At 35.3% G+C, this 25,910-nt stretch overlaps 1 protein-coding gene across 12 annotated transcripts in view; it reads left to right on the top strand.

Annotated features, from left to right (window-relative positions):
• Nucleotides 1-25,910, top strand: part of CCDC91 (coiled-coil domain containing 91) — a 346,963-nt gene that overhangs the window by 73,793 nt on the left and 247,260 nt on the right. For 9 of the 12 annotated variants that reach the window (XM_030939611.1, XM_010379889.2, XM_010379895.2 and 6 more), the window contains 3 exons: nt 17,092-17,246; nt 18,190-18,393; nt 19,108-19,212. In XM_030939611.1, the coding sequence (XP_030795471.1) occupies nt 17,092-17,246; nt 18,190-18,393; nt 19,108-19,212 (464 nt within the window). Of the gene's footprint in view, nt 1-16,053; nt 16,143-17,091; nt 17,247-18,189; nt 18,394-19,107; nt 19,213-25,910 lie in introns of all 12 variants that reach the window. The other 3 variants (XM_010379893.2, XM_030939614.1, XM_010379894.2) reach the window with 1 other exon arrangement.

The following is a 25,910-nucleotide window of genomic DNA, read 5'->3' on the forward strand; positions in this document are numbered from 1 at the left end:
AGTGTGATTGCTGGATTAAATGGTAGATCTACTTTTAGTTCCTTGAGAAAGCTCCATACTATTTTCATAAAGGTAGTTTAATTAGGTTCAATTTATTTATTTTTGTTTTTATTGCATTTGCATTTGGGGTCTTAGTCATAAATTCTCTGTCTAGGCCAATGTCCAGAAGCATTTTTCTTAGGTTTTCTCCTAGAAGTTTTATGGTTTCAGGTCTTAGATTTAAGGATTTAATCCATCTCGGTTTAGTTTTTACATGTGGTGAGAGATAGCGATCCAGTTTTATTCTTCTACACGTGGTTATCCAATTTTCCCAGTACTATTTATTTAATAGTAGGGTGTCGTTTCCCTAATTTATATTTTTATCTGCTTTGTTAAAGATCAGTTGGTTGTAGGTATTTGGCTGTATTTCTAGGTTGTCCATTCTGTTCTATTGTGGCCTATGTGTCTACTTTTATACCACGTCTATGCTGTTTTGGTTACTATAGTCTTGTAGTATAATTTGAAGTCAGGTAATGTGATACCTTCAGATTTTTTTCCTTTTGCTTAGGATTGCTTTGTCTCTTTGAGCTTTTTTTTTTTTGGGGGGGTTCCATATGAATTTTAGGATTTTTTTTTTAGTTCTGTGAAAGATGATGCTGGTATTTTGATAGGAATTGCATTACATCTGTAGATTGCTTTGGGGAGCATGGTCATTTTCATAATATTGATTCTTCCTATCCGTGAAGATGGTATGTTTTTCCATTTTCTGATTTCCTTGTGCTTGTTAGAGTTTTCTCCATCCCTTTATTTTGAGCCTGTAGGTGTCATTGCATGTGAGATGGGTCTCTTGAAGGCAGCATACCATTAGGTCTTTGTTCTTTATCCAACTCACCACTCTGTACCTTTTAATTAAGGCATTTAGTCCACTTACATTCAAGCTTAGTATTGAAATGTGTGGATTTGATTCTGTCATCATGATGTTAGCTGGTCATTATGCAGACTTGTTTGTGTAGTTGCCTTATAATAGTGTCACTGGTCTGTGTACTTAAGTGTGTTTTTGTAGTGGCTAGTCCAAATAAAGCTTTCATTAACGCAATAGGAGCCAATTGTTTTTTATATTTTGCTCATTGTAGATGTAGGATCGTATTACAGTTAAATTATCACTTTTTAAGGAGTTAAATGTTAAGTATTCTAAATTTCTGATTGATATTAACCTTAAAGATTAGTTTGTGAGGTTTCATACCCAACTCATATGTTTTTTAAAAGTATACTGTATTTTAGCATTGGTATTTCTTGTTAAAATATTTAGTTTTTATATATTTTAGTTTTTTAATGTTCATCAAGAGGTATAACTTTGGTGTTTTACTGTACTCTTGTGGCAAAACATTCTTTATGTGAAGGCATTTCCTCACCACTCTATCCCTATTTTTCTTACTTTGAAAAAATATTAGGTTGATGCAAAAGTAATTTCTGTTTTGGACCATGAATTTTCAATCATCATAACTAGGCTTGAACACATCTTTATTAAGCAAATTAAGAACCATTACAATCAACACATTTTTGCCAACAAGAAACAAGGTTGTTTATTCCTGTAGTGTAAAATTCCATGCTTCAGCATTCAGAAAAAAAGCATTTTCTGCACCCTGCTGATTGTAGAAATGTTTTCCCTTAAAAAGTTGTTGAGATGCTTGAAAAAGTTGTAGTTGTTTGGCAAGAGATCAGGTCAATATGGCAGATGAGACAAAACTTCGTGGCTCAATTCGTTCAATTTTTGAAGCATTGGTTGTGCAACACGTGGTCAGGCATTGTCATGGACAAGAATTGGGCCCTTTTTGTTGACCAATGCTGGCTGCAGGCATTGTAGTTTTCAGTGCATCTCATCGATTTGCCAAGCTTACTTCTCAGATGTAATGATTTTACTGGAATTCGGAAGGCTGTTGTGGATCATACCAGCAGCAGACCACCAACCAGTGACCATGACCTTTTTTTGGGTGCAAGTTTGGCTTTGAGAAGTACTTTGGAGCTTCTTTTCAGTCCACCTACTGAGCTGGTAATTGCCAGTTGTCATATAAAATCCGCTTTTTGTTGCATGTCTTGAATTATTTTAATCATTAACAGATAAACAGGTTTATTTTTTGGAGTATAGGTAAAAGTGCATGGCTATTTTTACCCATTTCTTATTTAGAATTAACCAGAGTTATTATGTTTATGTAAAATGAAACAGAAATGACCACAAACAGAATTACTGGAAAAAATAATTGCATACTGTTTGGAAACTTGGTGCTCCTTCGCCTGTGTCATGTTTTGACATAGCTTTTTGTGCTTTAGAAGAGGTCTGTCAATGAAAAATGATATGTCCAAGTGACTTGCTAGTTACCCTTACAAAGTTAAAAATGAAGAACTGCCATTCATTGCACTTCTGATTTGCTTTGTAGCTGTGAAGGAATATTGTGCTGACTCTGTATTCTCTAAATCTTAAAAAACCAAGGATTTCACATTTAAAATGAAGCAAATTGTATCTATACTCCTGCTTAAGCCTTAAAAGCAAGCAAACAAACAACATGTCCAAAGAAACGAAATTTTATAGTTTTCTACTTAAAAAATTTTTGGCTGTGTTTTCATGGAAATAGGTGTTGTTGGGCACACCTGATTTCCTGCCTTTGAAGATTTGGGGCATGAGGACTGACACTATACAATTTTTAATAGACCAAAGAATACTGTAAGCACTTTGAAACTTAAAAAATTGTACCTTGACTAAGTCAGAAGATAATGTTTTACATACTAGAATTTGTAATTTTAAAATTATGTTTATAATTTCCCATTTATTAAGTACACACATTTAAAACATGTATACCATCATTACTATACAATAATATTTTGTGTCTATATACGTGGACAATATTTACCAGGACAGATTTTTTTCCTAGGGGTTGGATGTTATAGGGCAGTCACCTTAAATTAGTGAAGTTATGTGAATTGTAGCATAGCAAAAAATGTAGAGGTTTATCTGAAAAAAACCTAGTTCTCACTTAGAGGGAAATTATATGCTCTCTTTTCTTTTACAGATGCCATTCATTTGTTTTCTCATTTTATATTAAAAATTGGATTTGGCTACTCGGGAGGCTGAGGCGGGAGAATGGCGCAAACCCGGGAGGCGGAGCTTGCAGTGAGCTGAGATCCGGCCACTGCACTCCAGTCCGGGCGACAGAGCGAGACTCCGCCTCAAAAAAAAAAAAAAAAAAAAAAATTGGATTTGGATTATGAAACACTTAGTAAACATAGTATCAAATTCAACAACTTTCTGAAAATTCCTCTGATGCCTCATAAATTGAAAGTGCATATGAATAGTAAGCACTTTACATTCAACTTTCCATATGTCGTATTGGTCTGATTGGCAGGATGCCAGAAAGGCTTGCATCTCCAAATCTTGTGTTTACTGGTGTGTTGCTGATTGGGTTTTTTTTTTTTTTTTTTTTTTTTCCACCAAAGCTAGTTGGTCCCTGTTAGTCTTTACTTTGAAGCTAGATCCTTTCCTATCTTATTAACCCAGAGCATGCTTTGATTAGGGGTTAATGTGACTCCTGGGGGTTGATTATTCTAGTTAGAAAGGATATTGAAACAAAAGTCTTTAGAAATATATTTTTAAGCAGGTATAGTTATTATTTTTTCTTGGTCATATTTAAAAATAACACACATGAATCTGCTATTTAACTTAAGAACTAGAGTGTTACCAATTTCATAATTTTTCTTCTATCCTATCTCTTTGCCTTTGTCCCTGGAGGAATCACTGTCCTCAATTTTATGTTAGCGTTTCCTTGATTTTGTAAAAAAACAAAAACGAAAACAACAAAAATTTGTGTGTTTGTGTGTGCATGCATATATATATATGAGCTTATATATATATATAAATGAGCTTTGCTTGTTTATGTGCTTTATAAAAATGGGTTCATACTGTTCGAAATATTCAGGATTTATATTGTTAACCCAAATTTTTGTCTCTGAGATTCAGTCATGTTGTTTCATATATCTGCAGTTTCTTTATTTTCACTGCTAAATAATTGATTATGTTGCAACTCAGGTATCCATTTAATGTCAGTGAGTATTTAGGTTTTTGCCACTTATTTGCTGTTATTAACAGTAACTGGTAGGAACATTCTGATATATATTTTTAGTGGTAGCAAGTCTTTCTTTATTTAGCAGTTTTGCCTAGGGAAGGATTTTGTTGAGACCAAGTTATTTTTCCTCTGATGAGTAATTCTTTAGATGTGTGTTTTTTTTAATTATATAATTTCCCCTTTGCTGTTTCCTCTTTTATTGTGACTTACAGAAAAGCTTCAAGAAATGGACAAATAATTCCCATATATACTTCCTTCATTTTCTTCAAAGGTTAACATTTTACCTCATTTGCTTTATCATTTTCTTCTTTTTCCTTCTCATTTTTCTTATTCTTCTCAGTATTTATTTAGTGTTCTTTTTATTCTTACATTGAGGGCATTCAGTCAAGATACTATGTCCCAAAGTAACTTGGGTTAGTTTTTACCCCTCCCTCTCTCATACTGTGTTATGTGATCAGGTTATTCATTTGCAAGTTCATTTGTTGTTCTTTGTAATCTGTTTAGGATTTCTCATTCCCCTGCCTGTTGATTTCGTTTTTCTTTTATTGAGTATGTGAAACATTAACATGGTGCCAAAAGTTGAGAATTGTATTAAAACCTATATTCAGAGAAGAGAGATTTCTTGCCATTCATTTCTTATCTTTCCACCTCATTCCTGCCTATCTTCCACTATCCTGTTTGTTTTTGGTTTTATCCTTCATACATTTCCTTTACAGCAAATAAGTAGATGTGTGTATCTTTGTCTTTTCATATATTTAAGGGCCTTTTGTATGTTTTCATTTTGGCAAATCGTTCACATCTTTTGCTCATTGTACTATAGGATGTTTTTTATTCTCTTAACCTTTTTTTCCCCTAGGTTTTAAATGTTCTTTGTTTATTAGGAATATTGGCCCTTATCTGTGATATATGTTATACATATTAGTTTCTTTTTCTAACTTGTTAGTTGGTTTTTATATTTGTTATGACAGAAAAAATATCTTATATATTCTGTAGTGAAATTAGTCAGTCTTTCCTTGTGTCGTATCTATAATCTAGCCATAGTTAGAATGCCCTTTCTTATGTCTAAGGTGAAGAAGAACTCACTTATGTTTTCTCCTAGAGTATATGATCTCATTATTAAACTGTTTAGATCCCTGATACTATTTGGAGTTTCTTTTTGTGTATGATATATGAGTTTAATTTTATTTAACACATTTTTTTTCTAAACAACTAATCAATGTTCTGTCACTGTTATATTAACAAGCCTATCGTTGACTCAGTGATTTGAAACGCTGCTTTTATCACATACTTGCTTCACACGTATTTGGATCTATTTTTGGAGTTTCTGATGTGTTCTTCTGATCTGTTAATTGTTGCACCAAATAGTCTACTATCTTATTTATAGAGGTTCTGTAACATAATTTAATACAGCAAATTTTGATAAATAGTAGTATGTTTTAATATAGTTTAATTTAGTAGATTTTAATAAGAGGGAATGGTATTCCCCATATAGCTTTTCTCTTTTAGTGTTGTTCTGTTCTTTCAAGTTCATTTTTTAATGTGGCATTTAATGCCCATTTATCTAACTTCATTGTAAAAAACTTACTGGGATTGTATTAAGCCTATACGTTAATTAAGAGAGGACTAGGGATTTTTGTGATATTTAGATGTTCTGTCCTATTACAAGAGATATCTTTACCTTTGTTTAGGTCTATTTCTTTGTCTTTCAGGAGTGTTTTAAAGTTTTCTTCACATTTCTTGCTAAATTTATTCTTAACTACTGTATTGTGTCTTTGTTGCAGTGAAAAATAGTTATTTTCTCTACCATTACATTCTCTAAATGGTTGTTTTTACATATGAATTATATTGGTTTCTGCTGGTTAAGTTTATGTCCTCTACTCTACTGAATGCTTTTATTATTAATTTTATATGTATTCTCATGATAGAAACATGAAATTGTTTTCACCTTTTTTCTGTTTTTATGGTGCTATTTCATTTCTCTTGTTTAATTGCATCGATTTGTGCCTTTAGTACAATGCTTGAAAGTTAGAGAGTTAGTAGGCATCCTTTTCTTATTCCTCATTTGGATGGAAACACCTTTAATCTTTTCCCATTAATTAAGATGCTGCCTTTAGGGCTGAGGTTTATATATTTTATTATCTTAAGAAAGTATCCATCAGTTTCTATTTTCTGATTGTTTTTAACTGAAATGGGAGTTCAATTTTATCACAGGCCTTTCCAGAGTCTGGAGATAATCATACAGTTTTTCTTTTTAAGTTTGTTAATATGGAGTATTAATGAATTCTGTAATAGGTAACCAGTCTTGCATTCCTGGAGTAAGTTCTGTTGGTTCATTGCATATCATTTTAATATGGTGCTGGATTTATTTTGTTAATATTTTATTTAGAACTTATACTTCATTATCTATAAGTGATACTCTAATCTGCAAATCTTGAATTTTTCTGATTTTTAATGTCTTTGTAAGGTGTTACTATTAATGTTATGTTAATTGTAGTAATGCTAATGAAGTTTTCCTTCATTTTCAGTGTTCTTCTCAATTTTAGAATATTGGGTTTATCTAGTGTTTGAAGTTTTGGTAGAAATCCCCTTGAAATAATCTGAGCCTAATGCTTTCTTTGTGGGGTAGTTGCCTAACTTTTTCCACAAGAAAATTTATTTTTGAAAGTTTAAAAAAATATTTAGTCAGATCAACTTTTAGAAACTACATTCTTTAGGAATTTTTTCATTTTTCTAAATGCTTTGGTTGATTTACTTAGCAGTCTGTAGAAGAACCTTATTACTTTCTTTTATTTATTATACTTTATGTTCTAGGGTACATGTGCACAATGTGCAGGTTTGTTACATATGTATACATGTGCCGTGTTTGTGTGCTGCATCCATTAACTTGTCATTTACATTAGGTATATCTCCCAATGCTCTCCCTCCCCCCTCCCCCCACCCCACAACAGGCCCCGGTGTGTGATGTTCCCTTTCCTGTGTCCAAGTGTTCTCATTGTTCAATTCCCACCTATGAGTGAGAACATGCGGTGTTTGGTTTTCTATTCTTGTGATAGTTTGCTGAGAATGATGGTTTCCAGCTGCATCCGTGTCCCTACAAAGGACATGAACTCATCCTTTTTTATGGCTGCGTAGTATTCCGTGGTGTATATGTGCCACATTTTCTTAATCCAGTCTGTCATTGATGGACATTTGGATTGGTTCCAAGTCTTTACTGTTGTGAATAGTGATGCAATAAACATACGTGTGCATGTGTCTTTATAGCAGCATGATTTATAATCCTTTGGGTATATACCCAGTAATAGGATGACTGGGTCAAATGGTATTTATAGTTCTAGATCCTTGAGGAATCACCACACTGTCTTCCACAATGGTTGAACTAGTTTACAGTCCCACCAACAGTATAAGAGTGTTCCTATTTCTCCACATCCTCTCCAGCACCCGTTGTTTCCTGACTTTTTAATGATCGCTATTCTAACTGGTGTGAGATGGTATCTCATTGTGATTTTGATTTACATTTCTCTGATGGCTAGTGATGATGAGCATTTTTTCATGTGTCTGTTGGCTGCATAAATGTCTTCTTTTGAGAAGCATCTGCTCATATCCTTTGCCCACTTTTTGATGGGGTTGTTTTTTTCTTGTAAATTTGTTTGAGTTCTTTGTAGACTCTGGATATTAGCCCTTTGTCAGATGAGTAGATTGCAAAAATTTTCTCCCATTCTGTAGGTTGCCTGTTTACTCTGATGGTAGTTTCTTTTGCTGTGCAGAAGCTCTTTAGTTTAATGAGATCCCATTTGTCAATTTTGGCTTTTGTTGCCATTGCTTTTGGTGTTTTAGTTATGAAGTCCTTGCCCATGTCTGTGTGCTGAATGGTACTGCCTAGGTTTTCTTCTAGGGTTTTTATGGTTTTATGTCTGACATTGAAGTCTCTAATCCATCTTGAATTAATTTTTTGTAAGGTGTAAGGAAGGGATCCAGTTTCAGCTTTCTACTTATGGCTAGCCAGTTTTCCCAGCACCATTTATTAAATAGGGAATCCTATCCCCATTTCTTGTTTTTGTCAGCTTTGTCAAAGATTAGATGGTTGTAGATGTGTGGTATTATTTCTGAGGCCTCTGTTCTGTTCCATTGGTCTATATCTCTGTTTTGGTACCAGTACCATGCTGTTTTGGTTACTGTAGCCTTGTAGTATAGTTTGAAGTCAGGTATCGTGATGCCTGCAGCTTTGTTCTTTTGGCTTAGGATCGTCTTGGCAATGTGGGGTCTTTTTTGGTTCCATATGAACTTTAAAGTAGTTTTTTCCAATTCGGTGAAGAGAGTCATTGGTAGCTTAATGGGGATGGCATTGAATCTATAAATTACCTTGGGCAGTATGGCCATTTTCACGATATTGATTCTTCGTATCCATGAGCATGGAATGTTCTTCCATTTGTTTGTGTCCTCTTTTATTTCATTGATCAGTGGTTTATAGTTCTCCTTGAAGAGGTCCTTCACATCCTTTGTAAGTTGGATTTCTAGGTATTTTATTCTCTTTGAAACAATTGTGAATGGGAGTTCATTCATGATTTGGCTCTCTGTCTGTTACTGGTGTATAAGAATGCTTGTGATTTTTGCACATTGATTTTGTGTCCTGAGACTTTGCTGAAGTTGCGTATCAGCTTAAGGAGATTTTGGGCTGAGACGATGAGGTTTTCTGAGTATACAACCATGTCATCTGCAAACAGGGACAATTTGACTTCCTCTTTTCCTAATTGAATACCCTTTATTTCTTTCTCTTGCCTGATTGCCCTAGCCAGAACTTCCAACACTATGTTGAATAGGAGTGGTGAGAGAGGGCATCCCTGTGTTGTGCCAGTTTTCAAAGGAAATGCTTCCAGTTTTTGCCCATTCAGTGTGATATTGGCTGTGGGTTTGTCATAAATAGCTCTTATTATTTTGAGATATGTTCCATCAATACCGAATTTATTGAGAGTTCTTAGCATGAAGGGCTGTTGAATTTTGTCAGAGGCCTTTTCTGCATCTATTGAGATAATCATGTGGTCTTTGTCTTTGGTTCTGTTTATGTACTGGATTATGTTTGTTGATTTGCATATGTTGAACCAGCCTTGCATCCCAGGGATGAAGCCCACTTGATCATGGTGGATAAGCTTTTTGATGTGCTGCTGCATTCGGTTTGCCAGTATTTTATTGAGGATTTTTGCATCGATGTTCATCAGGGATATTGGTCCAAAATTCTCTTTTTTTTATTGTGTCTCTGCCAGGCTTTGGTATCAGGATGATGTTGGCCTCATAAAATGAGTTAAGGGGGATTCCCTTTGTTTCTATTGATTGGAATAGTTTCAGAAGGAATGGTACTAGCTCCTCCTCGTACCTCTGGTAGAATTCGGCTGTGAATCCATTTGGTCCTGGACTTTTTTTGGTTGGTAGGCTTTTAATTATTGCCTCAATTTCAGAGCCTGTTATTGGTCTATTCAGGGATTCAGCATCTTCCTGTTTTAGTCCTGGGTGAGTGTATACGTCCAGGAATTTATCCATTTCTTCTAGGTTTTCTAGTTTATTTGCATAGAGGTGTTTATAGTATTCTCTGATGGTAATTTGTATTTCTGTGGGGTTGGTGGTGATATCCCCTTTATCATTTTTTATTGTGTCTGTTTGATTTTTCTCTCTTTTCTTCTTTATTAGTCTTGCTAGTGGTCTATCAATTTTGTTGATCTTTAAAAAAACCAGCTTCTGGATTCATTGATTTTTTTGAAGGGTTTTTTGTGTGTCTATCTCCTTCAGTTTTGCTCTGATCCTAGTTATCTCTTGCCTTCTGCTAGCTTTTGAATGTGTTTGCTCTTGCTTCTCTAGTTCTTTTACTTATGATGTTAGTGTGTCAATTTTAGATCTTTCGTGCTTTCTCTTCTGAGCATTTAGTGCTGTAAATTTTCCTCTACACACTGCTTTAAATGTGTCCCAGAGATTCTGGTATGTTGTATCTTTGTTCTCATTGGTTTCAAAGAAGATCTTTATTTCTACCTTCATTTTGTTATGTACCTAGTAGTCATTCAGAAACAGGTTGTTCAGTTTCCATGTAGTTGAGCAGTTTTGATTGAGTTTCTTAATCCTGAGTTCTAGTTTGATTGCACTGTGGTCTGAGAGACAGTTTGTTACAATTTCTGCTCTTTTGCATTTGCTGAGGAGTATTTCACTTCCAACTATGTGGTCAGTTTTGGAATAAGTTCGATGTGGTGTTGGGAAGAACGTTTATTCTGTTGATTTGGGGTGGAGAGTTCTGTAGATGTCTATTAGGTCCGCTTGGTACAGAGTTGAGTTCAATTCCTGGATATCCTTGGTAACTTTCTCCCTTGTTGATCTGTGTAATGTTGACAGGGGGGTGTTGAAATCTCCCATTATTATTTTGTGGGAGTCTAAGTCTCTTTGTAAGTCTCTAAGGACTTGCTTTATGAATCTGGTCCTCTTGTATTGGGTGCATATATGTTCAAGACAGTTAGCTCTTCTTGTTGAATTGATCCCTATACCATTATGTAATGGCCTTCTTTGTCTCTTTTGATCTTTGTTGGTTTAAAGTCTGTTTTATCAGGGACTAGGATTGCAACTTCTGCCTTTTTTTGTTCTCCATTTGCTTGGTAGATCTTCCTCCATCCATTTATTTTGAGCCTTTGGGTGTGTCTGCACGTGAGATGGGTCTCCTAAATATAGCACACTAATGGGTCTTGACTCTTTATCCAATTTGCCAGTCTGTGTCTTTTATTTGGAGCATTTAGCCAATTGAAATTTAAGGTTAATATTGTTATGTGTGAGTTTGTTCCTGTCATTATGATGTTAGCTGGTTATTTTGTTCGTTAGTTGATGCAGTTTCTTCCTGACATCGATGGTCTTTACACTTTGGCATGTTTTTGCAGTGACTAGTAGCTGTTGTTCCTTTCCATGTTTAGTGCTTCCTTCAGGAGCTCTTGTAGGGTAGATCTGGTGGTGACAAAATCTCTCAGCATTTGCTTGTCTGTAAAGGATTTTATTTCTCCTTCACTTATGAAACTTAGTTTGGCTGGATATGAAATTCTGGGTTGAACATTCTTTTCTTTAAGAACGTTGAGTATTGGTCCCCACTCTTTTCTGGCTTGTAGAGTTTCTGTGTAGAGATCCACTGTTAGTCTGATTCTCTTTGTGAGTAACCCGACCTTTCTTGCTGGCTGCTTTTAATATTTTTTCCTTCATTTCAACTTTGGTGCTCTTCTCGAGGAGTATTTTTGTTGAGTTCTCTATATTTCCTGAATTTGAATGTTGACCTGCCTTGCTAGATTGGGGAAGTTCTCCTGGATAATATCCTCCGGAGTGTTTTCCACCTTGGTTCCATTCTCCCTGTTACTTCCAGGTACACCAATGAGACGTAGATATGGTCTTTTCACGTAGTCCCATATTTCTTGGAGAGTTTGTTCATTTCTTTTTACTCTTTTTTCTGTAAACTTCTCTTTTTGCTTCATTTCATTCATTTGATCTTCAATCACTGATACCCTTCCATCCTGTAGATCGAAATCGGTTACTGAACCTTGTGCATTTGTCACGTAGTTCTTGTTTCATGGTTTTAATCTCTATCAGGTTGTTTAAGGGCTTCTCTACATTGGTTATTCTAGTTAGCCATTTGTCAAATCTTTTGTCAAGGTTTTTAGTTTCTTTGTGCTGGGTTCGTACTTCCTTCTTTAGCTCGGAGAAGTTTGATCGCCTGAAGCCTTCTTCTCTCAACTCGTGAAAGTCATTCTCCGTGCAGCTTTGTTCCGTTGCTGGCGAGGAGCTGTGTTTCTTTGGAGGGGGAGAGGCAGTCTGATTTTTATAATTTTCAGCTTTTTTGAACTACTTTTTCCCCATCTTTGTGGTTTTGTCTGCCTTTGGTCTTTGATGATGGTGATGTAAAGATGGGGTTTTGGTGTGGATGTCCTTTCTGTTTATTAGTTTTCCTTCTAACAGTCAGGACTCTCAGCTGCAGGTCTGTTGGAGTTTGCTTGAGTTCCACTCCAGACCCTGTTTGCCTGGGTATCAGCAGCATAGGCTGCAGAAGAGTGAATATTGCTGAACAGCAAATATTGCTATCTGATCATTCCTCTGGAAGCTTCGTCTCAGGGGTGTACCCAGCCATGTGAGTTGTGAGGTGTCAATCTGTGCCTAGTGGGGGATGTCTCCCAGTTAGGTTACTCAGGGATCAGGGACCCATTTGAGCAGGCAGTCTGTTCGTTCTCAGATCCCAAACTCCATGCTGGGAGAACCACTGCTCTCTTCAAAGCTGTCAGACAGGGACATTTTCATCTGCAGAGGTTTCTGCTTCCTTTTGTTTGGCTATGCCCTGTCCCCAGAGGTGGAGTCTACAGAGGCAGGCAGGCAGGCCTCCTTGAGCTGCGGTGGGCTCCACCCAGTTGGAGTTTCTTGGCCACTTTGTTTACTTACTTAAGCCTCAGCAGTGGCGGGCGCCCCTTCCCCAGCCTTGCTGCTGACTTGCAGTTAGATCTCAGACTGCTGTGCTGGCAATGAGGGAGGCTCTGTGGGCATGGGATCCTCCCAGCGAGGCGCGGGATATAATCTCATGGTGTGCCGTTTGCTAAGACCCTTGGTAAAGTGCACTATTAGGGTGGGAGTAACCTGATTTTCCAGGTGTTGTGTGTCATGGTTTCCCTTGGCTAGGAAAGAGAATTCCCTTCCCCCTTGCACTTCCTGGGTGAGGCAATGCCTCGCCCTGCTTCGGCTCTTGCTCGTTGGGCTGCACCTACTGTCCAGCACCCACTATCTGAGAAGCCTCAGTGAGATGAACCCTGTACATCAGTCAGAAGTGCAGAAATCACCTGTCTACTGTGTTGCTAACGCTGGGAGCTGGAGACTGGAGCTGTTCTTATTCAGCCATCTTTGCACCACCCAATGTTACTACTTTCTAGTTTCTTCTGTTATAATAGCTATATTCTCCTTATCATTTAATTTTGTATATTTGAGTTCTTTCCCTTTTATTGTTAGCTACTATTTTGTTTAATTTTCATTTGAAATCCAGGATTTTGAATAGTTATATTTACCCTTTGTTCTTATTAATCTACTTCAGTGATTGCAGTATCTTTATTATTTTCCTTATTCTACGTTTTAAATTTTCTTTTTTGTTTCTTTTTTAGTTTGAGCTGGGAATTTAATTTATTTTTTGATTGAAGTGTTCAGGGCTATGAAGTTTTGTTTCTAATCACTGCTTTAAATGTTTCCCATTTATTGTTATGCAATAGTTTGTCACTATTTCTTAAAAATCTTGTAGTATCTTAACAATGGAAAATTAGAATTATTTTGTGCTTGGGTGAATAATGGGATAGATATGAAAAGATTTCTAGAAAAGCTTGTTTTGAATGTTGCCAACTTATAACTTCAGTGACAACTTCCATTTACTGAATGCTTACCATGTACCTGTCACTGAGCTAGGTGGTTGGTATACATTATCTCATTTAAGCTGTACAACATCATTTTGAGCTACCTATTATTTCCCCATTTTCACAAGAGGAAACTTTGGCTTAGAAGAGTTATTGTAATTTGCCTAAGGCTGCATAATGCATAAATTGTTAATGTTTAAATTTGAATCCATTTCTGACTGTAATGCCTATGGCTTTTACCTAGAGAGTAATATTGTGAGGTCACAGAGGTACTGAAGAAACGTGGCATAGTCAGGGAATGTTAGTAATACTGTGTGACTGGAGTGAAGTTAGCACTTAGTGGTATCATTTCTGGCTTGAGCAAATGGTTTTTTGAGGTATTATTAACTAGATGGAAAACATGAAGCAAAGCAGGTCTATATAGGATGATAGGCAGGTTTGGTATATCTGTTGGACACCTGAATGAAACTATCTGGTAGTAAGGTGAGTATAGATCTAGATTTCTGCAGAGTGATTTATACCGGAGATGTATTGAGTATCATTAGCTTAGAGGTGGTAATTTAAATAATGGGTTTTGAAAGTGGTAATCCAGAATATTCTGTGCAGTGAGAAGATCAGCAGATATATGAAATAATGAAACTTGAGGTTTATTGGAGAAAGAGCCTGAAAAGGAATCAAGAAAATGGTAGTCAAAGTGTTAGGTAGAAATATAGGAGATCTTGTGTAACAGGGACCAAAGGAGGAGTTTTAAGAAAAATGGAGGGTCATCATCATGTTCTCTGAAGAACTGAAGAAAGATAAGATCAGATGTGTTTATTTAATTTAATAGCATCTGATATGACAACTAGTATCTTAAATCCAGTGGAGTGATGAAGATTGGGTCGAGGAAGAAGAAAATGGCGACAGGGGTTATGAACTGTTCAGTAACTTGGTTATGAAGAGAAAGGGTCATAGTACAGTACTAGTTAGTATGTGACTCTGGGTACCTTCATTCCCTCTCTCTACTGTTCTCCTTCAACCTCTCCCTTTCATCTCTTTCTTTTCCTCTTTTCTTTCTTACTTGCTCCCACTCTTCCTGTATTCTACTCACTTTCCCTCCTTTCTCCCTAATATGATACACTTGAACATTTAATGTTACAGGAGAAGAATTTAACTTGGGACAGCATGACATCTTATCTTATGCCTATAAATATGAATAACATACATAAATACTGATATACGTGTTAGATCAGAATGAAACTGTTAATAGTTTCTTGAATACAGGATCACAGCCACATATATACCTTTAAATAAACATACTTGCTTAATAAATTTTAATAATATTCTTTAAATATTATTTATTTAAAATAATAATATAATATCAACACTATACTAAATGCTTTACATGTTTTCCACAATTTAAACCTCATCAGCAAAATCTCTGCCCATTTTATAGATGAGGACACTGAAGCACAGAGAAGTTAAGTAACTTGTCCATTGTTCTATACCTGGTACGGTAGTGTGGTTCTAGAGTCTATGTTCTTAACCACAAGGCTGTATTCCTTCTCTGTCCACTATACTAGTTATATTAGTAATATTTTTGTTGTAAATTATGATACAGAATTAGAAGTGGAAATATTTTGACGTTTTGAAGAAATCTCTTTCACTATTATACTTGTATAGAATAGTGAAGATTAGCAAAACATAATTTCTGAAGTAGGGATACCAAGTACAAACATGAATTAAAATTTCACTTTTCTGTATTTGAGTTAAAGAATTGAAATGCCTGGCCGGGCGCGGTGGCTCATGCCTGTAATCCTAGGTCTTTGGGAGGCCGAGGCGGGTGGATCAGCAGGTCAGGAGGTCAGGAGGTCGTGACTATCCTGGCCAACATGGTGAAACTCTGTCTCTACTAAAAATACAAAAAGTTAGCTGGGCTTGGTGGTGAGCGCCTGTAATCCCAGCTACTTGGGAGGCTGAGGCAGGAGAATTGCTTAAACCCAGGATGTGGAGGTTGCAGTGAGCCGAGATTGCACTATTGTACTCCAGCCTGGGCGAAGGGGTGAGACTCCGTCTTTAAAAAAAAAAATAAAAAAGGAATTGAAATGCCTGGCCAGGCGTGGTGGCTCATACCTGTAATCCCAGCACTTTGGGAGGCTGGGGCATGTGGATCATGGGGTCAGGAGATCGAAACCATCCTAACATGGTGAAACCCTGTCTCTACTAAAAATACAAAAAGTTAGCCGGGCATGGTGGCAGGTGCCTGTAGTACCAGCTACTCCGGAGGCTGAGGCAGGAGAATGGCGTGAACCCGGGAGGCAGAGGTTGCAGTGAGCTGAGATCGCACCACTGCACTCCAGTCTGGGCAACAGAGCGAGACTCTGTCTCAAAAAAAAAAAAAAAAAAAAAAAAAAAAAAGCCTACGGGTGAAGCTAGACTATATTATATAGTATGACACATAATGTCTCAAAAATGCAATATTGCTATCTAATAAAAATGTATTTAAGATAATTGAATTCTTAGAATATCAATAACAAATTGATGTATTTGTTATTTTGTTTATATCTAACAGCCTTATAAATGTCTTTCTTCAGGGAAACATGCAATTTCCATTGTGAACTGCCTTCCAGAGTTTATGATAGAACTTCACTGACGTTGCTACTGATGCCAATGTGGAATAAAGGTCTTTATAGTTTAGAAAGTCACAATGTATGAATGGGCTGTACCAAAAAATGACTCACTTTCCTTAAATTTTAACACACCTAGTACAAACTTATTTGAATTTTTAGAAAGAACATTTGAAAATCAAGTAATATATGTACAACCTGTTTATCTTGCTCATATCCGTACTTTTGTCCTATGTCATACTTGATATTTGGGTTTCCTTTCAGAACTTTTATATTTGAGCTCTAATCACAATCTAATTTTTTTTAAGCTAATTGAAAAAGAAAAATTATTATTTTTCTGTATGGACAATTCAGCAAACTTAAATTGACTTTATTTTAGCATGAAAATTCTTTTATTTGTCACAAAAGAAGACCTTAATGCAGATATTGTTGGATTAGTTGCTTCAAAGTAATTGATTTTTTCCCTTACTAATTTTATTGTTATAAATATTAATTGGTTGACTTGCCTACCGAGTCGTAAAGCCATTGAGTACATGGGTGCATCTGTATCGCTCACTGGTGTCTCTTCAGTCCCTGATGCCTATGACTGGCACTGGTAGGCACTCTAGTGCTTTTTAAAAAATTAAGTCAGTTTTTCTGAATGAAATGAATGAATATATTATATATATAATATATATATTTTCTCGTATATATGATATACTCATATATATATATGAGTATTTTCTCTATGCTAGAAATGTGCTTCTTATGGCACTATTACACTAAGACTTTATAAAACTATTTTGTTTGCCTGGATCTTACATGGAAATGTCATGTTAAATTAAAAACACTAGTTTTACCTCTTAGCGATTAGGCCCTGAGAAATAGTCATAGAATCCTGATTTTTCACTCTCATTGCTTTTACTTTCCGTACTTTTCTCTTTTACTCTATTTCAGCTTTCTTCCCTTCACCTGTTTTCTCTTTAATAATCCTATCCTTTTTGTTATTGTTTTTTATTTTTTTAGTATCTGGAGTCCATCTTTCACCATCATCTCCTGAGATTGTACTGGACCATGACCACTCTTCTGCCATTGGCTGCCTCTCTTCTGATGCCATTATTTCATCACCAGAGAATACACCAGAAAATAGCATTATGAGTCAGACTATTCCTAAAGCACAGGTAAAGACAAGCATATTTTTAAAGGAGATGTGCACTTAAAAAATTGCCTGCTAATTTAATTGATGTTTTTAAGTTTCTTTTTTAGCCAGTTTGTCTAAAAGAAGTATTTCTGCAATAGAGATTCTAATTTTGAGGCTAATACGTAGAAGTCAAAAAAACTGGATAATATCTTTGTGTTTCGTGGCGCAATTGCAAAATATTTAAGTAGCCTTAGTTACCAAAGTATGATTTGAGTATCTTTTATTAAACTTTACCTGGCTTTGCATTTCAAATCTTGAACTTGAAAAGGGAAAATAATACAAAGAAGAATAAGTATTTCTCTTTTTAGCAAATCTTACCACGTTTTCAGGTATACAAGCAACTATTTCAATTTTAGAGTAAAAACCAAAAATATAGCAGTTATAAGGTTTATTCATTCAAATATTTTTTAAACCAAGCGCTTATGCTAGCTGCTGGAGGTAGTCCCAATTTCTAAAGTGTTGTACACAATTTTGAGTCACCTGTTAATTTTGCGAGACAGTGATGATCAATAGAGGTCATTGATAAATTTCAGAGTTCGATTTACAGTTTAAAATATAAACAAATTCTAGGTCTGTGTGTAAATTTTAAGAACTGTTAACAACCAGATATGTCTATCCTTATTCATACATTTTCAAGTGTAGGAAAAAGTTTTAAGTCTTTTAGTGCATTGGTAGCAAATTAAGGAATACATTAGATTTCAAAATTAAGAGGAAATTTTGTTTCTTACAGCAAAGATTGGGTTGTTGTAACAGTTTGAGGTCTTCTCTTGATTTACTTAAAGGGTGAAATAATTTCAGAACCTTTTCAACAACTTAATTTCCAAATGTGGTTTCTAGTGCCCTTTGGATGTTTTCATTATTGGTATAGTGTAAACTTTCCTCTCTTGTGTATTTTTTTTTTTTTTTTTTGTAATGTGGTTTAGATTCAGCAATCAACACACACTCATCTGGATATCTCACTTTTTCCATTGGGTTTAACTGATGAAAAAAGTAATGGAGCAATTGCCCTTGTGGATGATTCTGAGGATCCTGGAGCCAATGTATCTAACATACAGCTTCAGCAAAAAATTTCAAGTCTGGAGATTAAACTCAAAGTATCTGAAGAAGAAAAACAGAGAATTAAAAAGGTATATTTAAATTTGCCTAAAAAATATTTGATTTGCAAATATTAGAAATTTGATATAATCTCAAATTCTGATTAAAAACTCATCAGAGGAAGAAGATACTTTTCTCCTTTGGCTGTAGGTTTAAAACAGTCATGAGCTAATCACTTGGAAAAGCCTTTGATGAGAAATGTATTTTACATATGTACTTTTAAAGATATGAATATCTTTTACTAGGTTTTTTCTAACTGTTGCTTTCTTTTTTTGGTTTATTTTTATTTACTTTGAAAGCAGATAATATTGTATTTCTTATGAAGAGGCAAAATTTTGTGACATCAGCTTTTCCCTATGGGAAGTTAGGCATCACGGGATATTTGACAAGAGTACTTAGGTATACAGCCATTTTAGTAAATTCTTTACTTATGCGTTCTTCCCTGTGAATATATCTGTCAAAAGAGCTTACCATATTTATAGAAAGTGTATCTAGAAATAGATTATGTTGATGAAATTTGTTGAGGCGCTCATATTCATTTGTTGGAATGAGTAAATGTTATGTCCATGTTTGATACTGTCCTAGAAATTAGATGAAGCATACAATTTATAATATTGTTAGATTTTAAGCCATACTTCCCATGGATTCTTTCTCTGACAAATGTTTTCTGATATGTTCATTGAAAAAACTAAATATATTTTAAGCCATTAAATATTACAAAGCTTGTATTTGGATTTTTGTTTTAGGATGTGGAATCATTGATGGAAAAGCATAATGTCTTAGAAAAAGGCTTTCTAAAAGAAAAAGAGCAAGAGGCCATTTCTTTTCAAGATAGATACAAAGAACTTCAGGTAAGAAAATTGAACTTAAAATTTAAAATGTAAGCCTTTCGATGAAGCATGTGCTATAATTTCCAAAAGTACATAATGAGTATCTTATGAATGAAGAATCAGTACTTGCTTAAATATATAAAACTGACTAACATGGGTGAAATTAATGGGAAGACGCCCATTTTGAAAAATATGAGTTTGTGAGCAGCCCCGAGGATTAGTAGTTTGAGGTTCAAACAATTTGGTAAGAAATACTCTGTTTCTAATGGATACATTTTGGGAACTGTTTATTCTAATTTTTGTTATAATAATTACATTTGAATTACATTTAGAATCCTGTAATCCAGAACTGAGATATTTAACTTTTTAAAATAAATTGTCTCCTTTTTTCCTTCCTAAATTTCCTTATGTATTTATTCTACAGTCTAACTTAACACAGTAAATGACAACTCCTTCCTGTTAATTGCTAAGACTAAAACTTGCACATTCGTTTTTGTACTTAATCAATGTCTGTTTCTTTAGCAGGATTTGTTGGCTGTACCTTCAGAATATCCAGGTTTCAACCGTTTATCATCATGGTCACCACTGTCAACATATTGTATATTATCATTATTTCTCCCTTGTGTTACTAAAGTATATTCTTACTAGTCTTTTGCTTTTGTCACTGCCCACGCGCAGACCATTCCCCCCATTGCAGCCACTGTGATCTGATTGAAACTTAAAGCTGGTCATGTCATTCTTCTGTTCTAAAACCTTTGGTGGCTTCTTATCTTACCCACACTAAAAGCCAAGTCCTTAAACTGGTTTTCAAGGCTCTGTGTTCCCTTATGTCCCTTCTTCCTGTCTTTTCCTTGCCTCTTTTTCCTCAGTCATTTTTCTTTTTCCTAATATCCAGAGTACTCAGATTTCCTCAGATACCTGCATGGTTTTCTTCATAGCCTTCAAGTCTCTGTTCAAATGTTACCTTATCAGATAAGCCTTTCCAGACAATGCTGACATCCTCTTCATCCACCTTATCATAGTCTTCTTTATTTTTCTTCCTAGCACCTTTTACATTTGACAAATCATATATTTATTTGTTTATTTGCCTGAATCACTGTAATAGTCTCGTAAGTGGTCTTCTAGCTTCCACTCTTGTTCTTTTCCATCATGAGTTTTTAATTCAGCAGGTAAGAGTAGTGTTTTAAAAATGTAAATCAAATCAGATCTCAGACTCAATTCCTATTTTCTTTCCAATATAGATTTTCAAGCTTCTCCAGTTTACCCTCAGGTATTTATTTACACCAAGCTTTACAATAAGGTATAGGTGAATGTGTGAGTATATGTGGGGAAGGACATTCTTTGCCTGTTGGAGTAGTATGATCCATGATTCACTCACATATCCCTGCCTGGAATGTTGTTCCTCCTGTAGAGCAGTTTTTTAAAAATACAAAACTTGGAAATAAGGAAAAATGCAGGCAGTGTGTCTTTTCAGCGTCTGTGATGACATTGTTTAATGTGCCCACCTCAGGCGTACTTAGGAGAATGTACTTTATTTGACTCACTGTTTACTCTTGAATAAGTCTCAGATGTAGTGAAGTTACATGTTAATTTATAGAATTTTTTCCCCCTGAAGAGATGCAAATAATTCTGTTTGTTAGAAAAGATAACTTCAGAGAATATAATTAATTGCCCTGTAGGATATTAACAAGTTTTACCTCTAACCTAGTGCTTTTAGGCTAACACTCCATGTTATTAACTTTCCTATCTAAATCTTGTTCCTTAAACGCTGTTTGAACCAGTCTTAGCATCTTATTCATTCGGTCTTACAGGATATTAACCAGTTTTGTCTCTAACCTAGTGCTTTTAGTCTAACACTCCATTGTTAAATTTCCTATATAAATCCTGTTCTTCAAATGCTTCTTGAACCAGTCTTAATGTCTCATTCATTCAGTCTTAAATGATTAATTCATTAGTAAATGAACAAAATAAATCTTTGGTATATCTTCAATTTGTATTTACATGAGTCAGATTAACTTTTTGAAAATTATACTTTTAACAGCTCTCGCTGAACTCTAGCTTCCTTCTGATATTTGCTCAAATGCTACTCTTGTGGAGGCTTTTCTGAATCATGCTGTATAAAATAAGGTCCTGTGTACTTGCTCAGCATTCCCTAGCCCTTTTTATATTTTTCTTTCCCATACCACTTATTCCTACCTGTTGTTTTATTTTGATTTGTTTATTTTCTGCCTTTTCTCCATTACAGTGCAAGTTTCTTCAGATTAAGAACTTTTTCTTGCCAGTAGTACCTGGCATATAGTGCATGTTCAATGAATACTGTTGGATGAATCAGTAGATGAACTAATATCATGCACCCTGCTCCCCAAGGACTAACTACATTGTGTATAGCCACACTTACTGACCTCATCCTTGGACTTATGGTGCTTATTAAAAGGCATAGTACTGAATAATGAGGTAACTGTGTTTTTTTGTCTCCATTGAATGACTTATTCTGGACCCTTTAGTGAGACATACATCTTTGAGAATTCAGTTTTTCCATTTGTAAATGGGAACAGTAACATATCAGAGAGACTATATAAAACCTAACATATATCACTTTGGGTTGTTTTTACATTAATGACTAATATAAATGCTATCTGGCATTATCATTGTTGTCTCACTGCATTTACTATTAATAGTCATAATCTAGGAGTGATGACTTGAGTCTTCAAAGCTAGTTCATTTTATAGGAATCTGTACTTTCAAAGAAAACTTTTTTCAGATGACTTCATTTTAGGACCAATAGGCTTCTCTCTCCTTTTTATAGCATGGGAATAAAAGAGTAACTTATGGAGTGTTAAACACCTTGGCTAAATAAATTACAGAAAAATGTACCAGGAGGTCTCATAGCCAAATCGAAGTTAAAGTAGGCATACTGTTCAGTTTATATTTCACCGTACCATCCATCTCTGAGGAAAGGATTTCTATCCTCAGTTCCTTCTGTTCATTTCATGTGCCAATTCTTTGTTTTTTATTTGGTTATCGTATTTTTAGTTCTAAAATTTCCATTTGGCTCTCTTTCATATCTTCCATTCTGTGCTGAAACTTTCTATTCTGTTTGTTTCAAGCATGTTCGTAATTCCCTGCTGAAGCATTTTTATTATGGTTGCTTTAAAAATCCTTGTTAGCAAAGTATCATCTCAGTGTTACCATTGGTAGTATTTTCTTGCCCAAGTTGAGATTTTCCTGATTCTTAGTATCATGAGTGTTTTTTAATTATATCCTGCATATTGTGGGTATTTTGTATGACACCTTGGATCTTATTTAAATCTTGTATTGTAGCAGGCCTCATCTGATACTGTATAGTTTGGGAAAAGATTAACTCTTTTGTTAATGTGAGGTGCAAGTAAAATGACAAGTTCTCCACTCAGCCCTCTTTGATACCCTGGATAGGAAGGATACCGCCTTACTCCTGGGATAAGGTGGGATTTCAGGGCTCCCACAGGCCTTAGCAGATGCGTCCCTGGCTGGGAGGGGGAGAGGCACCTTTTTACTGTTCCATGGGTGCCTTACCACGAGATTAGGGGTGACCTTGTTACCTCTGGATAGTTATAAAAGTTCTGGCTTCTCATTCAGCTTCCTCTGACACAGGAATGGAGGGTGAGAGAGTTTTTTTCCTTTTGGATGGGGATAGAAGTCCTAAAACTGTCTTCACAACCACTTGGTTTTCTCTGATACCACATCAAGGTCATCTATGGGCACTTCATTGTTGCTGTGCAAGAGTGGAAATCTAGGCTCGGTACTTGGCCTTTTGTGACAGAGGTGGTTTAAAAATAAAGGTGAAACTTGGAAATAAGGAAAAAGGTGAGCAGTGTATCTTTTCAGTGTCCTACGGGGACGTTATTCAATAGGCCTACACTATGACTATTTAGAAGAAGGTATTTTGTTTGAGTCATTGGTTACTATTGATTAAAAGTTTCAAAGTTAGGGCCATTTTTTTTTTTCGTGGTATTCGGTTGGTGTGGGGTGTTTATTGTCTAAAAGCTTTCTGTCTTGCTAGACTGTGCCTTTCATGGCCCTTTTGCTACAGAGGATTGGCTTTTATTGGGGCTTTTGTGCCTATTGGTGTTTCCTGGTTGCTGGCTGTTCCACTCCCTAGTTTGGGATATATGAGGCTAAAAGAAAACTCACAGAACTTACTGCTTTGTCATTCCTTGGATTCCCAGGTCCCTAGTAGATCTGCCTTCCCTCTACGTTCCAGAATCCTCTTACATTTGTTTTAATAAAATGTCCAAACTTTTTAGCTGTATTTATTGACAGAAATAGGGAAAAGTGTGTCTTTTTAATTTTAATCTGAAAGTGGGATAGAAAGCAACCTTTTAAATTTTAGGTATTCGTTGCTGTAGCTACATCAGGAAATTGATATCAAAACATTATTTTGAAACAGGTAACTTTGAGTCAGTTTTTTTAGGGGGGTGGGGGAACAGGTTAATGAGCCCCCATGGAGTCATTCTAGATAGAGGATGGATAAAAATATATGGATAATTCAAAATGGGAGATAATACATAAATCTTTTTATCTGCTTTGTATTTACTAAGTTTGTGCATATATATGAGTATGTGTTAGATATTTTGAAAGAGTATTTTCAACAAAAACATTTACATTGTGCTGTAAATACCTGATTCAGGAAGAATTTAGAAATCTTAGGCTTCCCTATTTGACCTTTCTGCAATCCAGTTCTTTCTGAGGGTTATGGACTTTTTTTTTTCAAACTAACACAAAGTTGTTTCTACCTAATAATTTCTTAGGAATAGGAGATGTGATTAAATTTGTGAGTGTCAAAGGAGGCTACTGTATGTTAAATATCTATAGGATGAAATATTAGCAAAGTGAGTTTTTAAATAGTGATATGGTTTGGCTGTGTCCCCACCCAAATCTTATCTTGAATTGTAGCTTTCTTAATTCCCACATGTTGTGGGAAGGACCTAATGGGAGATAATTGAATCATGGGGGTGTGTCTTTCTTGTGCAATTCTCATGATAGTAAATGTCTCATGAGATCTGATGGCTTTATAAAGGGAAATTTCCCTGCACAAGTTCTCTTCTCTTGTCTGCTGCCATGTGAGATGTGCCTTTTACCTTCCGTCATGATTGTCAGGCCTCCTCAGCCAAGTAGAACTGTTGAGTCCATTAAACCTCTTTCTTTTATAAGTTGCTTAGTCTCGGGTATGTCTATCAGCAGTGTGAAAATGGACTAATACAAACAATGAATATATATATTAAATTTCTTGTTTGGATTTATGGTCTGCCAGTCATCCTCTAGATAATTGAGTCTTATTTATGACATATTTTCTGTAGAATATGGCAATTTTTTAATATCAAGGTATCTAACATACAGGTCTTTTAAATGTTTGTGGAGCTTAATTAAATGAAAAGAGTTATTTATGATGACGGGAACAATATACTGGTGCCTGCATCTCTGTGGTATCCTAAATAAAGCACAACATTTAGGAGTCCAGTAAGATAATGCTAGATTAAATTAGCTGAGAAGTCTTTCTCCTTAAGAAATGTTAGTATGTTTATGTATTTATAAAAATAGTATGTTTAGTCTGGAAAATGTGGACAATATAGAAAAAGGAAAAAAAATTTATAGCTATTTCTCACCATGAAAATTCTCAATATTTTCACCTGATTTCAGAATACTGGGCTCTGAATTTTCAATTTTGAAAAATCTGCCCCTCTGCTTAGGCCAGGGTTTGGATGTATCTTTGTCAGAATTTTATTCTGACAAGAGAGAGTAATTAATAAATGGAATGTTTGTAAAACCTTTAAACAAACTTTTTAAAGACAACATTAATGATTACAGAGAATTCTAACAGTGTTATTTTATGTGATATGGTCTGATTACCAGGATAGGTGGAGAGGCGTGAATGTGCCATAACAAAAGGAAATAAATACTGTGAACTCTATAGTACAATGGGGGTGTGTGCTATGTCCCCTTTTCCTGTTCTGTCCAGGGTGTGTAGCCTAACCAGAGGAAGAAAAGTGAGTCATGCTGCATTTATCAGAAATAACTATTTAAAGGACTTTCACAAAACTTGAATAGAGAACTCCTCATTTTAGTACAGCATGGATTCCAATCCCTTTTGTATCCTTTCTTTGACTTCTGTAACAAGTGGGTCAACACCTGTGACAAGCACTTAGGAAACTTGCCAGCTCATCAGATACCACATGTCCTCATGCTGCTACATTTCTAAAAATTCAGTAACCAGACACAGCTGGTTATAAAATTATTATCTTTGATAGTCGTCAGTGTTGGTATCTATGGCTAACTCTGGGAATTTTTTTTGTAAGCTTTTTAAAGACTGGACCTATTCTTTCACATTCCATTTTCTATTGCAGTGCCTCCTGGCTATAGCAGCTTGATTATTCAGCTTGAGAATTTAATTTAAAAAAAAAGTACTGTTTTATGAAAATAAAATGTTTCAGAGGACCTTACATTTACCTAATAAATGGATTTATACAGCCCCAGACTACTACTTACATTCTGTTGCTAATTTCACAGATTGTATTACTTAGGTACCAGTAGATATTAATCTCAACTTTTTCATGTACTCTTTAAAAATAAGTACTAATCAGATGTTGAACATTGGGCGCTTGTCAAGAGGCTACTATAATAATTGTGCTTTATAAATTTGGTTAAGGGGTAGATTAGATCAGTTGCTTGATCTACCCAGAATA

The sequence above is a fragment of the Rhinopithecus roxellana genome, chromosome 10 (assembly GCF_007565055.1).
Source record: "Rhinopithecus roxellana isolate Shanxi Qingling chromosome 10, ASM756505v1, whole genome shotgun sequence".
Lineage (NCBI taxonomy): Eukaryota > Metazoa > Chordata > Mammalia > Primates > Cercopithecidae > Rhinopithecus > Rhinopithecus roxellana.